Here is a 16,074-nt window from a genome sequence, read left to right on the forward strand (position 1 = left end):
TATGTTGAACATGAAAATTCTTCCCACAGCAACACTTATTTCGGACAAGTGATGTCAGTTACCTTAGTAACTGCTGAAGGCACGTAGTGAGAAAAGTGTCAACTAAATTTTAAATGCTAAAATATAAAGACAGATATCTGGCATAGAATTCAAACCTTTATGTTGGATTATTTAAAAGTCATTGATTTTAAGAAATTGGAAAATGTGTTGAACTGACTTAAGAAAAATGCTAACTAAAGATGCTTCTTCCAGCCTCTGTTATGTTAAATAGGGCAGAACTAAACATTAAGTAGCCAATTAATGTATTCTTTTATTGTGTCTGTAAAAGACTGCCTTTTTTTTTTTTTCTAGTTGCTCAGTTGTTTCTGACTCTTTGTGACCTTACGGACTGTAGCTCTCCAGGTTCCTCTGTCCATGGGATTTTTCAGGCAAGAATGCTGGAGTGAGTTGCTGTTTCCTCCTCCAGGGGATCTTCCCAACCCATGATCCCACATCTCCTGTGTCTCCTGCACTGCAGGCAGATTCTTCACCTACTGAGTCATTAAGTATATACAAACTGCAGCTCCAGTGAAGTATCTTTACCTTTGGAAGAGAACTCAATCTACTGTCTCTTAGGCTTAGTAGGGAAGCATTCATAAGATTCCCCCACCCCATTTATTCTACCTGCCAAGGTTTTACTCAGTGAGTCCTTGGCACCCAATGGTTAGCCACTGATAGGTCTGTCATATCACCGGTAGGGACAGCAAAGGTAGTGACCCAGAGGGATGAAGAGATGCGAGTATAAGCATGTAAGGGCTTGCCTGGTGGCTCAGAGGGTAAAGAATCTGCCTGCCCTGCAGGAAGGAAAGAAAGGGAAAGTCACTCAGTCCTGTCCAACTCTTTGTGACCCCATGGACTGTAGCCTGCTAGGCTCCTCTGTCCATGGAATTCTCCAGGCCATAATACTGGGGTGGTTAGCTGTTCTCTTCTCCAGGATATCAAACCCAGGTCTCCCTCATTGCAGGCAGATTCTTTACCATCTGAGCCAGTAGGGAAGCCCCAGGATACTGGAGTGGGTAGCCTAGCCCTTTCTCCAGGGGATCTTCCTGACCCAGGAATCAAACCAGGGTCTCCTGTATTGCTGCAGATTCTTTATCAACTGAGCTAAGACCTGGGTTTGGTCCCTGGGTCAGAAAGATCCCCTGGAGAAGGGAATGGCTACCCACTCCAATATTCTTGCCTGGAGAATTCCCTGGACAGAGGAACCTAGAGAGCTATATAGTCCAGAGTCAGACGTGACTGGGCAACTAATACAACACATTCAAGGACAGGGAAGCTGCTGCTTTTAAGGAATCACTGCTTTTCAAATTCCTTACCACTCTAATGAGGCATTTCATTTTCTCTAGAAGGTTAAGAACAAGCCCTACATGAAACTAAGTTTTAAGCTAAAATGCAGTAAAAAGCAAATTATATGTAATAACTTTAAAAAGAGGTAGCCATACACCCAGTTGGTTTAGACTAGCCTTCCAAATGTAGTCACCATGCGGGCTGAAGAGTGTGGGTCAGGGTTGTCAAATCGTGTGACTTTATCTGGGGAGGGAGGGGAAGGCAAAGCTTTGTGTGGACACCCGAGAGGAGTCTGATGTTCAGTGTGGAGGTCATGTTGACGACATGGGTTGGGACCTGCTAGGCAATGGTCTTCGTCCAGGTGTGGTGCCTATTCCGCCAAGGGGGTAAGGAGGATTACAAGGAAGCCGAGCTGTGAGGGCTCCACACACAGGACTCCTTAGTGCTCAGAGTGTGTTGTATTTCTAAGAGCCTTTTAAGTTGAAAGACTGAGTAAAAAGGTGGTGGGGTGTGGGGTTCTACTTGTACTTTGTGGAGAAATTTTATCTTCTTGATGCAGCACAGAGGCTCTTCTACGATTTACCAACACCATCTGCTCCTGTCATGGAAGGAGCGTACTGTTATCTACCAGAAATATGAAAAAATAGTAAAAAAAAAAAGGGTTGTAAGCAATATGCAGGATTTTCTAATTGAATGTCTGCTGTTGAAGAAACCAGTAGTAAACACATAAAATCTGTTGTAATATTATCATTGAATACTCTTTTTTCTTAATCCTTATTTTAAAGCAGAGGTATTTATAATTTTTTGTAGTAATTTTGAAAAATGTTGAAACAAACTGAAAAGGGAAAGTTGACATAAGCTATTCTCTCTTAAAAAAAAAACACATACACATACAAGCACCCAAAACTTTTGGATAATAATTTAATAATACCTGAACTGATTTTTTAAAAAGGCTTTTCAAATTGTCAAATTCTCAAGATGAAGTTTGCTTTCCTTACTATGAGCATTACATAATATGTAATTATACCTCTTATTGGAGGTATAATGGCATTAAGGGATTAAATGCTTTTATACTGACTTGTTTGATTTTTAATCTAATAAAATAAGATGTTACTATTTTCTAACATTTAGATTATATTGATTTTTTTGAAAGTTTTGTTGAGTCAGGAAGTGCATGGACTAGCACTGGAAATAATAGTATCTATTTGCTTACATTTTATGTTTGGAACGGCAGCATTTTTAGCACAATTTCTCCATAAATTCATGACTACACAAATAGGTCTGAGTATATTAGGGACCAAGTCTTCTAATTTTACTTCAGAAACGAATAATCAAACTATTTAGTCTGGAGGTCAATTACACCATTGTCTGCATCACTAGGCATTAAAATTATGTTCAGGAAACTTCTCAGAAGGCCCAGGTCTATATATTTGTCCTCGAAACATCGCCCCATAAACCCATCCACACCTGTAGTTTGTTGATGTGGGGAAATGTCACTTGCTATATGACAGTATCATGCTTAATAGTACCATGATTTGTTAAAAGCCCTCTGAAGGCAGTTTATGTGACTTACATTATTTTTAATGTCATCTTACTTTGGACATTCTCCAATTATGTCCAAAGATCAAAACTAGGCAGTTTCTATTTTATAGACTGGCACCGTTTATATGGTCATGGGGACTGCTTGGTGGCTATGGATTATGATATGAATTTGTTTAGACCAAAATCATACTTTTAAAAAATCTTCCATATTTCAAGTGTTTTTATTCTGAGCAGTAGGTACAAAATACAATGACAGATGTGTCTTATCCTGTATAGTTCACTCTGCACAGGCTCTCAAACTCTGATCTACTTTTGTAGATTTTAACAGATTCTTAAATTCACTTTACTGTCCTATGTACTTCCTTTGTGCTCTCGCTGGCAATCGAGCTTTGGCGTGTGTATTTTCAGACTTCGTTGAGGAACTCCAGATTGAGACATGCTGGGATGTGGATTGAGTCCATGGTCAGAGAAGATGGATTAAATGGGAACAAAACAGGAAACATGTGCTTGAAGTCTAATAGCAGCTGCTGAGGGTCATTCCGATCTTGTAGTTGTGCCTGTGGGGAAGGATAAGACCATGTAAAATACTGCCTATGTCTAAAAAGAGTCAGTTTTGGTGAATTCACAAAAATGAATCACAAGAATATTCCTGTTCCAAAAACTAGGCAGGACTTCAGAAGAAGTCCTCTTTCTGAGGACTTCTCTTTCTGAGGTATTTAGAGGGAGAGAGGCTTTGGTTTAGGCCTGTTTGGAGATCAGATGACATTAGCTTCTCCAATTCTAGAATTCTTTAAAAAATTTTCCATCCAAGGGAGAACAGAAAAATACATTTCAGCTGCAAATCATGTGGCGAGGCGGTATGGTGAAAGGGTTGAGGACATGGGCTCTGGAGGCAGTTAACCTGAGCTGTAATCCTGGCACCACCTTGGGCGAGTTCCTGAACCTTCCTCTGCCTCAGTTTCCTCATCTCTAAAAAGGAAAAGGGAGAGTGACATTGTACAAAATGACAGAACAAGAACCTCCAGGGGTCAGTCCCTCCACTGGAGCTACCACTGAGCTAGAAAAAAAGCATGGCATCAACTGTCTTATAACTCTGGAACCTGACTGGATGCTTAAAACCACCAGGAAAGTGCCTGATGAAGGAGAGCCTGCAGATCTTTGCTGAGAGAGCAGTGTGCACTGGCTGCCAGTCCCCATTCTCCAACCACACTGCAGCTACAGGGACAGCAACCCCCAGTCCTGGAGCAGCTGGCTGGTGCCTGGTCAGGCAGTGAGCCCTTGCCTTCCAAAGCTCTGGGGCTGTGCACTCTGGTTGGTCTGGCAGTTCCCTGAAGGACTGGCACAGATGTCTGCCTTGCTTTTGGCTCTCTTGGGATACAGTGGCTTCCTCTACGGCATCAGTTGGAAGATTTAAAGGGGGCAGAGCCCCTCCCCTCTCACCCTCTATTTGGAGCTAAATATTTTAGGAAAAGTGTTAATAACTAAAATGAAATTGTTCATTTTACTAAAGGGGTCTAACGGAAGACTTGAATAGGCAGAAGAAATGACCAGTCAACTTGAAAACAGAGCAGATGAAATTCTCCAGTTTGAGAAGGGGAGAGAAAAAAGAATGAATAAAAGTGGACGGAGCCTGAGGGACCTGTGGGACACCATAAAGTGAACCAAAATATACATCATAGGAGTCCCAGAAAAAGGAAAGAGAGAAAGGGATAGCAAACTATTTGAAGAAATAGTGCCTACATGCCCAAGTCTGATGAAAGATATATTTCCAAGAAGCTCAACAAACTAGCAGAATAAACTCAAAAAGAGTCACTGAGACACATTATGTCAAAGTATCAAACCCCAATGACAAAGAATCCAAAGAACAGCAGGAAAGTAGTAACTCATCACATAACTTATCCTCAGTAAAAGTGGATTTCTTATCAGAAACCATGGAGGCCAGAAGGCAGTGGGATGATACATTTTAATTTCTGAAATTTCTTCTTCCAGTCAACCAAGAATTCTATATCTGGAAAAACTGTCTTTCAAGAATGAAAGAGAATTACAGTCAGCCCCTTGTATTCACAGGTTCTGCATCTGTAGATCCAACCAATCATGGATCAAAAATATTTTTAAAAAATTTCAGGAAGTTCCAAAAAATAAGACTTTAATTTGACATATGCTGACAACTATTTACATAGCATTTACATTGTATTAGGTATAATAAGTAATCTGGAGATGATTTAAAATATCCAGGAAGATGTGTGTAGGTTATATGCAAACACTATGCCATTTTATATAAAGGACTTGAGCATCCATAGGTTTTGGTACCCATGGAGGTCATAGAACCAATCCCTCCTGGATACCAAAGGACAGCTGAGTCATTTCCAGAGAAACAAAAGCAGGAGGAACTGGTTACCAGTAACTAAAGAAAGTCCTTCAGGGTGAAACGTAAGGACACTAGATGGTAACTCAAAACCATAAGAAAAAATAACACTGGTAAACCTGTGTGCTAAGTCACTTTAGTCATGTCCAACTCTTTACAACCCCATGGGGCTCCACTCTTTACAACCCCCACCAGGCTCTGTCCATGAGATTCTCCAGGCAAGAATACTGGAGTGGGTGGCCATGCCCTCCTCCAGGAGATATTCCCAACCAGGGATCAAACCCACATCTCTTGTGTCTCCTGCATTATAGGCCACTAGCGCCACCTGGGAAGCCAGGTAAATGTAAAAGCCAGCATTATACTTTTGTTTTGCAGCACCTCTGTTCCCTATATGCCTTACACAAATGCCGAAAATAATAAATTTCTGTTAATGGGTACACACGTTTAACGGAAGTAATCTGTGGCAATAACAATATAAATCAAGAGGGATGGAGATGCATAGCAGCAGAGTATTTGTATACTACTGAAACCAAGAGGGTATTATTTAAACTAGGTTGTTACAGGTTGAAGACATTCATCATGATCACCACAATAACCACTAAGAAGATAACCAGAGACTTTCCTGGTGGTCCAGTGGTTAAGAATCTGTCTGCCAATGCAGAGGACATGGATTCAATTCCTCTTCCTCCAGGAAAACACTACATGCTGTGGGGCAACTAAGCCCACGCACCACAACTACTGAAGCCTATGCACCCTACAGCCTGTGCTCTGCAATAAGAGAAGACACTGGAATGAAAAGCATGTGCACCACAGTGAAGAGTAACCCCTGCTTGCTGCAACGAGAGAAAGCCCACGTGAAGCAACAAGATCCGGCAGAGCCAAAAATACAAATAAAGAAGTAGAAAATGACCAACAAATATGCAGAAATGTAGGGAATCTAAATGATACCCTCACTACAAGAAATAAACACACAAGACAGTGACGGAAGAACTGAGAAACACAAAACATATCAGACATACAGAAAGCAAGTAGTCAAATGGCAGAAATAAATCTTCATCAGTAATACTTTAAATGGAAACATAAGGGCAATTAAAAGGCAGGGACTGGCAGAAAGGATTTTCAAAAAGTCATCTACACGATGTCTGGAAGCACTTTTAGACACCCAAAAAGACTGAAAATAAAAGTTTGAAAAAAGATATTCCAAGTAACCAGAAAAGAGCTGATACAGCTATATTATTGTCATAAAAAGTACACTTCAAGTTAGAAAGGTTTACAAGAGGCAAAGAAGGACATTATATTTGCATAAAAGTCTCAATCAAGATAGGAGTTATATGTATGCATCTATCAATAGATGCATATATATTCTTATATATATGCATGTATATAACTTCCTTCTCAAAATCATGAAGGAAAAGTGGAAGGAACTGAAGGGAGAAATAAGTCTATAATAATAATCGGAAACTTCATTACCTCATTTTCAATAATGGATAGAACCACCAGGTGGAAGGTCAAGAGCAAAGAGTGGCCAATGAATACCACTATAAACCAGGTAGACTTAACAAACATACGTGAGCAAGTTGGAGTTATCCCCAGAATGCAAGGGTGGTTCAACATGAAACTATAAGAATGATGTATATACTTCATGCATTGCTGGTGGGAATGCAAAACGGTGTTTGAGGTAGTTCCTCAAACATTTAAACACAGAATTACTATATGAACTTGTAATTCAACTCCCAAGGATACACCTAAAATAACTTAGAACAAGTACTCATATTTGTATACCAATGTTAATGAAAGCATTGCCCCCAATAAACAAGCAATCCAGGGTCCATCAACAGATGAATGGATAAACAAAATGTAATATATACACCCAAGGGGTTATTATTCAACCACAAAGAGGAATGATGTTCTGCTACCTGTTACATAGCAAAACACAGATGAACCCAAAGAATACTGTAAGTAAAATAAGCCAGACCTCAAAGGACAAATTTACATGAAATATCTAGTAAAAGCAAATTCACAGAGATGGAAAGTAGAATAGAGGTTATCTGGGGCTGAGGTAAAGGAAGAATAGGGAATTATTGCTCATTGGGTCAAATTTCTTTTTGGAATGATGAAAAAGTTCTGGAATTAGTGGCAGTAGTTATACAACATTCTGAATATAGTCAGTGCCACTGAACTGTACACTTAAAAATGGTTTAAAGAAAAACACATGGCAAAAAATGAGGTGGGGAGAGTATATTCATTAGCATATGAGGCTCAAGAAAGTAAATGTGTGTGAAGAAAGCATTCAGAGCAGCCTCTGGTACTTGGCAAGGGGTATGTTGTTTGCTGTTCTTTTTGTGATACGAAATTTATCTCTTTATGATAAATTTCCTTTCTTCCTTGAGTCTGGCACACACCATCAAACTTTGAACTATACAAAGGCAACTAACTGTGAGTCCTGCCAATAGGAAAATCAATATATCCTGATGGGAAACACAGGTCATCCCACAAGTATGAGAACTGCTTGTCCTGTTGGGACAAGGCACCATCACTGCTTTCAGTTCAGTTCAGTTGAATCGCTCAGTCGTGTCCAACTCTTTGCTACCCCATGAATCGCAGCACGCCAGGCCTCCCTGTCATCACCAACTCCCGGAGTTCACTCAGACTCACATCCATTGAGTTGGTGATGCCATCCAGCCATCTCATCCTCTGTCGTCCCCTTCTCCTGCCCTCAGTCCCTCCCAGCATCAGAGTCTTTTCCAGTGAGTCAGCTCTTCGCATGAGGTGGCCAAAGTACTGGAGTTTCAGCTTCAGCATCATTCCTTCCAAAGAACACCCAGGACTGATCTCCTTTAGAATGGACTAGTTGGATCTCCTTGCAGTCCAAGGGACTCTCAAGAGTCTTCTCCAACACCACAGTTCAAAAGCATCAGTTCCTCAGCACTTAGCTTTCTTCACAGTCCAACTTTCACATCCATACATGACCATTGGAAAAACCATAGCCTTGACTAGACGGATCTTTGTTGGCAAAGTAATGTCTCTGCTTTTCAATATGCTATCTAGGTTGGTCATAACTTTCCTTCCAAGGAGTAAGCATCTTTTAATTTCATGGCTGCAATCACCATCTGCAGTGATTTTGGAGCCCCCCAAAATAAAGTCTGACACTGTTTCCACTGTTTCCCCATCTATTTCCCATGAAGTGATGGGACCAGATGCCAGATAGTGACAATATTTTGATATTCTGTAACCTTCTAGAGGTTTCATCATTTGCCCTTTAGAGAAGACAAGGGATATTTATCTGCTATGTGAATCCCCTGTGTGGATGTTACATTGACTCTAACACTCACAGCATCTCTATTTTCTTAAGTCTTGAAGCAAGGGGTGAGGTCAATAAATATGCAATGCAGTAGCCTTTGAAAAGTGCTAGGAAACAGGGTTTTTAGAATGAAATCGGCATGAGTGTAAGACTGACATGCTTCTAAGAAGGCAGAAGAACCTGTAGAGTTGAACGTGGGTAAGGAAAACACTTTAAATTTCTAGGTGTCAAGTTTAAAAACACCCATGAGGTTTGGTATCTTGAAAGATGGGTCAAATTTATAAAGTAATTTTAACAGTTTGGAATAGTAGTTTGAAATGATAGGAAAAGAAATTTGGAAAAGTCAAGGACATTTAAGGATGAATAAGCAACTTCACTAATTTAAGCTACCATAGGGTGGCTTTCATGTGATCCTGTCAGAGCAGTCTCTCCAGGAGTGTTGCTAGCTCAGCACTCAGCTGGCTCCAAGCTTTGCTGCATTATTATTACAAAGCCATCACACAGCATGAGAAAATGTGCATAAAATGTAAAATGGCAACAGGTTCATAAAATTTTTTCATAGCACTTAAGACCCTTTGATTTCTGCACCTTAGTCAGAGTTAGCAGTAGGCTCTGCACTTTAAAGGGTTTGAAGAAATTGTAATGGATTTAAAGGAGAGTATAAAAATGGGACAAAAAAGAAAATAATACCTATACTACAATTCAGGAACAAAAGGTATATATGTATTTATTTAAAATTCACAAGGTAGTCATTTCACAGGAATCATTCTTACACATTAGCATATTCTGTCCTAGCAAATGGTTTGCAAAAGCAACTTATATTTATCCTACATAAGGTTCAAGTACAGGAGGATGGCATGAAGTGTCCCAGCCTTTCCTTTGAGCACTGTGTAGGAAGAAACAAAACTAAAACCCTAGCTGGCAAACACACACAGACACACACAACATTTTTTGACAGAATAGATGGACTCGAGAATTGACTGCTAAGGATGACTCAGAATCTCCCTGTATGTGTCTCCAGAGACTATCTGACCAACTTCCACTGGCTTTTTCCTACTACCTTAAACACCAAGTGTGATTTGGCTCATATTCTTGGACCTTTGGCCTGAATCCTCTTCTTGTATACAATTTATATACAGCTTATATATAACTGCCAGTTTATACACAGTTTATATATAGCTGCTAATTTATAAGCAGTTGGAGCTCTCCCTCTACTGGGTCTCAGATATCTAAAAGCAAAAAAAGACTTTCTAATAAACATGCACTCTGCTTTGTGTAAATTCTCAGCTCTCCATAAAAACAGTGGCATGTCAGAGAACTCAGTGGCTTCTGCCATCAGTCATTTCAGCAGCTGACGATACAACATCCATGGAGATGACTCTCTGCCTAGTTCTCTCTGACCCAAATCTTTAACAAACCACTGGATTTCCCCCACTGCCCTTAACAGAACAAGCTTCCATCTGACTGGCACCCTCCCCTGACCTTCAGCCTCTCTTCTCTATTTATACATGATGCTCAAGGTAATTAATTGTTTTCTGCTTTTTCTGCCTCCTTCTCTAATCACGTTCTCCCATTTCTTTTTATCCTTGATTCGGACTGACAGTTACTTCACCAGCTGAAGAGACAGTTTAAAAGTTTAAAAAAGTATTCTGTCTCCTCAGGGTGCTCCCCACCTGTACTGATGGGAAGAGTGTTCACCGTTTTGGGGACTAATCTTGATGTGACTCACCCTTTAGATGCTGTCAGCAACAGTCACACACGAAGATTAGGCACTCAGCACAGATCACTGAGGGCTCAGCTTAGGAAGCTCATCTTTAGGTACACATTCACAAACTCTTAAGACAGATTTAAATGATCATTTCCCTTAATATGCTTGCTTTCAAGAATGTTCAGTGTCAAGATTTAAGAGCTCTTTTTTTTCTTAAAACAGTATTTCTTGGGACTTCAGGGGTGGTCCAGTGGTTAAGAGTCTGCATGCAAGGCTGGGGATGCAGGTTTGATCCTTGGTCAGGGAACTAAGATCCCACACGCTACAGAGCAACTAAGCCCACAAACTGAAACCAGAGAGTTCATGAGCTGCAAGGAAAGATCCTGAATGACGCAACAAAGACCCTGCATGCCGCAACTAAGACCCGACGAAGCCAAATAAACATTAAAAATAAAACAAACAGTATTTCTTAGTTTCATTTATGGGTAGGGTTGATATTCTGCTTACTTTCTAATTCCACTTTGTGTTATAGTTTAGCAACTTGCTAGTGGTAAACTGGGGCTTCCATGGTGGCTCAGGTGGTAAAGAATCTACCTACAATGCAGAAGACCAGGGTTGGATCCCTGGGTTGGGAAGATCCCATGGAGAAGAGAATGGCAACCCACTCCAGTATTCTTGCCTGGAGAATCCCATGGACAGAGAAGCCTGGCGGGCTACAGTCCGTGGAGTCACAGAGTCAGACACGACTGAGTGACTAACATACACACACACAGTGATCAATGAAATAATACTTAAACAATGCAAAATCCAAGAGGCAAAAACTATTAAAGTTCAGTCTTCTAGAATATAATGGAAGCAGTATTTTACTAATAAAAGAGAAGCTAGGTTCAACTATAAACTACAAATTCTTTTATTTGTTTTATGCTGCTGCTGCTGCTGCTATAAGTCACTTCAGTCGTGTCCGACTCTGTGCGACCCCAGAGACGGCAGCTCACCAGGCTCCACCGTCCCTGGGATTCTCCAGGCAAAAGTATTGGAGTGGGGTGCCATTGCCTTCTCCGTGTTTTATCCTAGGACTTTATAAAATTGATTACTATTTTAAAACTCACCTGGATTGTTCGTATAAAGGCCACTGTCACCCGTTCTTCAAATTCATTCAGAGGGGTATAAAGGTTCAAAATTTTGACAATCTGTTGGAATAAAAACAAAAGCTTAGCACAGAGCTAAATTAACCTAAAATCACTTTTGAATCTTAAAGACTATATGACATTGGCACCCGAGAACACTTCTCTGTGGGCAAGACCCACAATTCAGGTGCAGCTGGACTGACATTGAGGCATCCACGTTTAGTACATTAGGGTCCCAAAGCTCTGCCTGGGAGATCTGAGCTCTCTTACCCATTCCTTTCTCCTGTATGTCTGGCCAACCTTCCCCCATGCTCGATGATTTATGAATTAATGAGGATTTTAGGAAACTGTTGGCCTGAAGTCTTCAGCACCCTATCTACTACCCATTTAAAGGTTTCATTAAAAGAGTTCTAGGTATCTTACCTTTTATAACAAAGGTCTTAACAGCACTTTCTTACCTCTCACCACCCCCCAAAATCACTTACTAAAGGGCAAGTTTTTCTCCTACCTAAACAGAAAGTAATTCTTTGTGTAGGGGAAGTGACCTGCCCAGTGGCAGAGCGGTGCCAGGCACAGTCTAGGAATAAATTTATGAAAGCAAAATTTTAAGTTTCAAAACTTTCAGTAAACATGTATAGAAGGAAGCAGCTTTCTTAAACGCTTGGTATTTCATCTCTGAGTATCTAATGGAGGTGGTAAGGAAATGTATGTTTACTTACAATAGTGAATTTGGATCCTGTTGTTCTTTAGGTGCTGGGCAGAGAGAAGGGGCATGATTTAATATGGAAAATTCCGATTTCCTCATGCTGGTCTCATTTTGCACCCCTACCTTGTGGTGGGCCCATTTCTAAACAGGCACATTCATGATGGAGGGCAAGGTCACCTATGTGTGGACAGGATTTGTCTTTTGACAGACATAGTACTTCTTGAAGGCAAAAGAAGAGGGGGTGGTAGAGGATGAAATAGATAGCATCACCTAGTCAATGGACATGAACTTGAGCAAACTCTGGGAGGTAGTAGAGGGCAGGGGAGCCTGGTTTGCTGCAGTCCATATGGTCGCAGAGAGTCAGACATGACTTAGCAACTGAATGGCAACAACAAATTATCTCTGCAACTGAGACCCAGTATAAATACAACTTCTGGGGGGAAAAGGAAAGAATTTAAAGTCAGATGCTTACTGACTTTATTTAAAATCATGTAGGGACTTTCCTGGTGGTCCAGTGACTAAGACTCTACACTCCGCATGCAGGGGACCTGGGTTCTATCCTTGGTCAGGAAACTAGTAGTTCCCACATGCTGCAAATAGGAGTTCGAACGCCACAACTAAAGATCCCTCATGTCACCACTTAAAAAAAAATTGAAGATCCTGCATGCTGAAACTAAGATCTGGTGCAGCCAAATAAAAAAATATTAAAAAATAACACATATGAAGTCTAAGTGAAAATACAAATATAATGGAATTATAGTTGTAAAGGAAACAATTAAATGCCAAATGCCAGATGCTGCTGCCAATTTCTGAAAGAAATTTAAATTTTGGGGTGAGAGACATTCCAGATCTCTCTGTAAGCATTTAAAAACCTTTGTGCCTAAGCTTGATGCTTTGTGGGATTGACTACCTGATCTTTCTAAGTAAATAAGAGCGATCAGAGGGTTACTGGCAGACCAAAGTATCTTTAGTTCATGCAGGAACATTCAGTGGACTGAACTTTCAGGACTGTATCACCAGGGGCAGAAAGAGTCCCAGAGCGCTTTGAAAACAACGTTTGACTTGGAATGGAAGCCAGCCTGGCCCTGAGTCCCTTTGGCTGACAGTGACCATACCTGCTGGGTGCTGAGGGCAGTGCACAGGGAGCAGATGGCCTCAGCATCCTCGGGGCTTTTCTTCTTTAACTGCAGGAGCTGGGCAGCCTGAATCAGGGGTTCCATGGTCTCAACAGCTCCACTCTGGTGCAGGTTTCTTCCTCGAAGCCACTCCTCCAGCTGACTAATGTTGTACCTTAGACACAGGAAGAGAGCGCCCTGTGATGCCTGTCTTCTTGCTTCACTGGGACGAGCACACCCTGTGGCTTTCTTCTGCAGCCCAGATGCCACTAGTGTTATCACTCTCCTCCTCTTGATTCTCTCATGTGGGCAAGAGTGTGACAAGTACATGGCACTCAGTAACTGTTTGTGGAATGAGTGGGTGCTTAAAACCGAGCCAAGATGAAGTGCCTAATGTGTCTGTACTAAGTTAATGGGGGGAAAAGGCATTAACTATACTGAATTAAAACAACTTACATTTAACATTTGCAAACATATTTGTACTCCGGTGAGCCATCATGCCTCTTAAATCATTGATTTTTCTCTCAAACCTAGCCAAATCATATTTACAACCTTGATAAAGTCTGCAAATGTTTGAGCTTTGTACTGATTTGTTTACCAAGCTCACCTCCTCGGTAAGTGATGAATTTCATCAACAAATAAAAAAGTGCTGGATCTGAGTCACACACTGCCTGTGACAAGGACGGCCACTTGGATTTGGCTGTCATTTTCAGAAACAAATGTCCCCCGTGTGTGAGTGCAGCTGGCGTGTGGGGTGTCCCTTTCCTAGGGGTGGGCTGAGGTGCACTCGCCTACCTGAGCTGCATGCCTGTGCTCCAGGAGCAGACGTCCTTCCGCAGAAGCAGGTTGTTGAGCGTCACTGCGTTAATCATGTAGAAGAGCTGTCTGAACACCTGCAGGATGATCTCGGGGTCCAGGCCTTGGTCGCACATGACCGTGTGGAAGGAGTTCATCTGGCGGATGATGGCTTCCAGGCAATACGAGTTGTCTCCTTCTGGCATGCTGGAGGTGCGCTTCCGGTAGCCCGTGGGCTTCACCCCGGACAGACCCTGAATGCTCTCGTTCTCCAACATGGCTGACACTAAAAGCGAAGCGTGATTAGAGCAACGGATGTTCCCAAATTAGATATGCTTCTGGGTCACTCGGATCACACAGGGCTTTGGCCGTGACCTGCCCAGAGGTGACGTTCAGGAACTTAGAGCATTTGGCATGCGATTTCTAATAGGTTGATCTCTACAACCGAGTAAGTTTTCCACATAGAAATCTTCGCCTAAACCTGTGGACTAAATCTTCGCTTAAATTTATTGGTGATGGGACATAGGTAAAAGGTAAAACCAACTCAATTCTGTACTGGCTTCTGTGCTGTGCAACCAAAATTTGAGAATTGAGCAACGTGGGTGTAGTCGTGGCGAGAATTGAGCAACGTGGGTGTAGTCGTGGCCTGGCCACTGATCTGGGCCTGGACTCTGAGATCATCTAACAGTTGTTCAAACAGCTCTTCTCCATCACTCTCTGACCATGTAAATCTTAGGTGAGCTGGTCTGTCATAGTTAATGCACAGCACTTAACTACATGTCAGGCGCTTTACATTCAGTATTCCTTTTAACCTTCCAACAACCCATTTCCTAGTGAGGAAACTGAAGCATTAAATAATTTGCCCAAAGTCACCCTACCAGGAAGTGTCAGGGCCAGGCTTTGAACCCAGGTCTGTCCAATTCTAGAACTGATGCGATTAACTATCACCTTGTCTGAGTCATGAAATATCCCCAGTTCTCCCTATGTCTGGTAAGAATAAACTAGCTCCTCCTAAGAAGATTCTCAGACAAGGAGGAGGATTTGGAATGAATCTTATCCCAAGGGGTATATTTCTGGATGGCATGTGGGACCCTGTCCTACTTGGCATTCACTTACAACCTACTTATGCTGTCAGAACTTGGGGAAAACACAGTCCACGTGCTTTGGGAGAACCTCCCCAGCCTTTAAGGAGCACAGTGAGTGATGCACATGTGTGTTACTTTTCTTCTAACATAAAAAATAATTGCTCTTATTTTTCAATTCTGATATCATGTCAAGTGCCCAAGTGTCCTGCTTTGGACAGAATGTTCAATAAATATTTATTGCATGAGTGTTTACTACTGTGTTTATTTATATGAACATACTTTTCCCCTTTTCCATGAATAAAGCATATACATGGGCAAGAGTATTATATCTTTTCACTGTGTATGCATTTACATTTTCTGAATTTATATTTAGTACCTATGGAAATTAGTTTGGGGAAAAAATAATACAATACGTTAAAGAAAAAGGAGATAGAGGGAAAGTGATCTATATTCTCACTACCAAGCACCACATGCTTTGATGGGCTGGTGTTGAAAATTTCATGACTCTTTTTGAGTAGACGGCATATACCTCCTTAGCTGCCTCTTCTGGGAAGAGCCTGGGCTTTCTGGGGGCTGTCCTAAGATAGCCGGTTCCCTAAACGGAGGGAGAGCTTACCCTCACGTCAGACCCCACGATGAGCGCTGGAGATCTCCGGTGCCAGCTTACCTATCATAGGCTGCAAGAGGCCCTCGGCGATTTTAATGAGCTGCTGGTAGATCTGAATGGAAAGATCGCTCAGCACCTGGCGGTATTCAGTGAGGTCAAAGTTCTTAAGACAGTGCTCATTCTGCTTCGCAGTGTTCTGAGTCATGAAGCCCTGCAGAGGGAGACGGGCGCTGTGCTGAGTGCCAGGCACAGGAAGACCTCTGGGCCTCCAGTCACTTCCGAGGTATCCTACTGTGGGGAGACCGCTCGGGTTCTGTCTGCTCAGGTGAGGTCCTATAAGACCCTGTCAGTTCTTCCAGTTCTCGAGGATGGCTCTTAAATTTGAAGGCAGAGTCAA

At 41.7% G+C, this 16,074-nt stretch overlaps 1 protein-coding gene and 1 long non-coding RNA gene across 3 annotated transcripts in view; one reads left to right on the top strand and one right to left on the bottom strand.

Moving 5' to 3' along the window:
• The window catches only part of LOC138428171 (uncharacterized), a 30,009-nt gene that overhangs the window by 10,475 nt on the left and 3,460 nt on the right, over positions 1–16,074 (top strand). The window contains exon 2 of the long non-coding RNA XR_011252313.1: positions 15,870–16,002. This is a non-coding gene — a long non-coding RNA (uncharacterized lncRNA). The remainder of the gene's footprint in view (positions 1–15,869; positions 16,003–16,074) is intronic.
• MYO5B (myosin VB) overlaps positions 3,071–16,074 on the bottom strand; it is a 339,036-nt gene continuing 326,032 nt past the window's right edge. For both annotated transcript variants that reach the window (XM_069568511.1, XM_069568512.1), the window contains 5 exons: positions 15,738–15,888; positions 13,986–14,271; positions 13,191–13,365; positions 11,352–11,432; positions 3,071–3,425 (listed from right to left, as the gene is read on the bottom strand). In XM_069568511.1, the coding sequence (XP_069424612.1) occupies positions 3,273–3,425; positions 11,352–11,432; positions 13,191–13,365; positions 13,986–14,271; positions 15,738–15,888 (846 nt within the window). In that variant the 3' untranslated portion in view covers positions 3,071–3,272. The remainder of the gene's footprint in view (positions 3,426–11,351; positions 11,433–13,190; positions 13,366–13,985; positions 14,272–15,737; positions 15,889–16,074) is intronic.

Source organism: Ovis canadensis, chromosome 23 (assembly GCF_042477335.2).
Source record: "Ovis canadensis isolate MfBH-ARS-UI-01 breed Bighorn chromosome 23, ARS-UI_OviCan_v2, whole genome shotgun sequence".
Taxonomy (NCBI): Eukaryota; Metazoa; Chordata; class Mammalia; order Artiodactyla; family Bovidae; genus Ovis; species Ovis canadensis.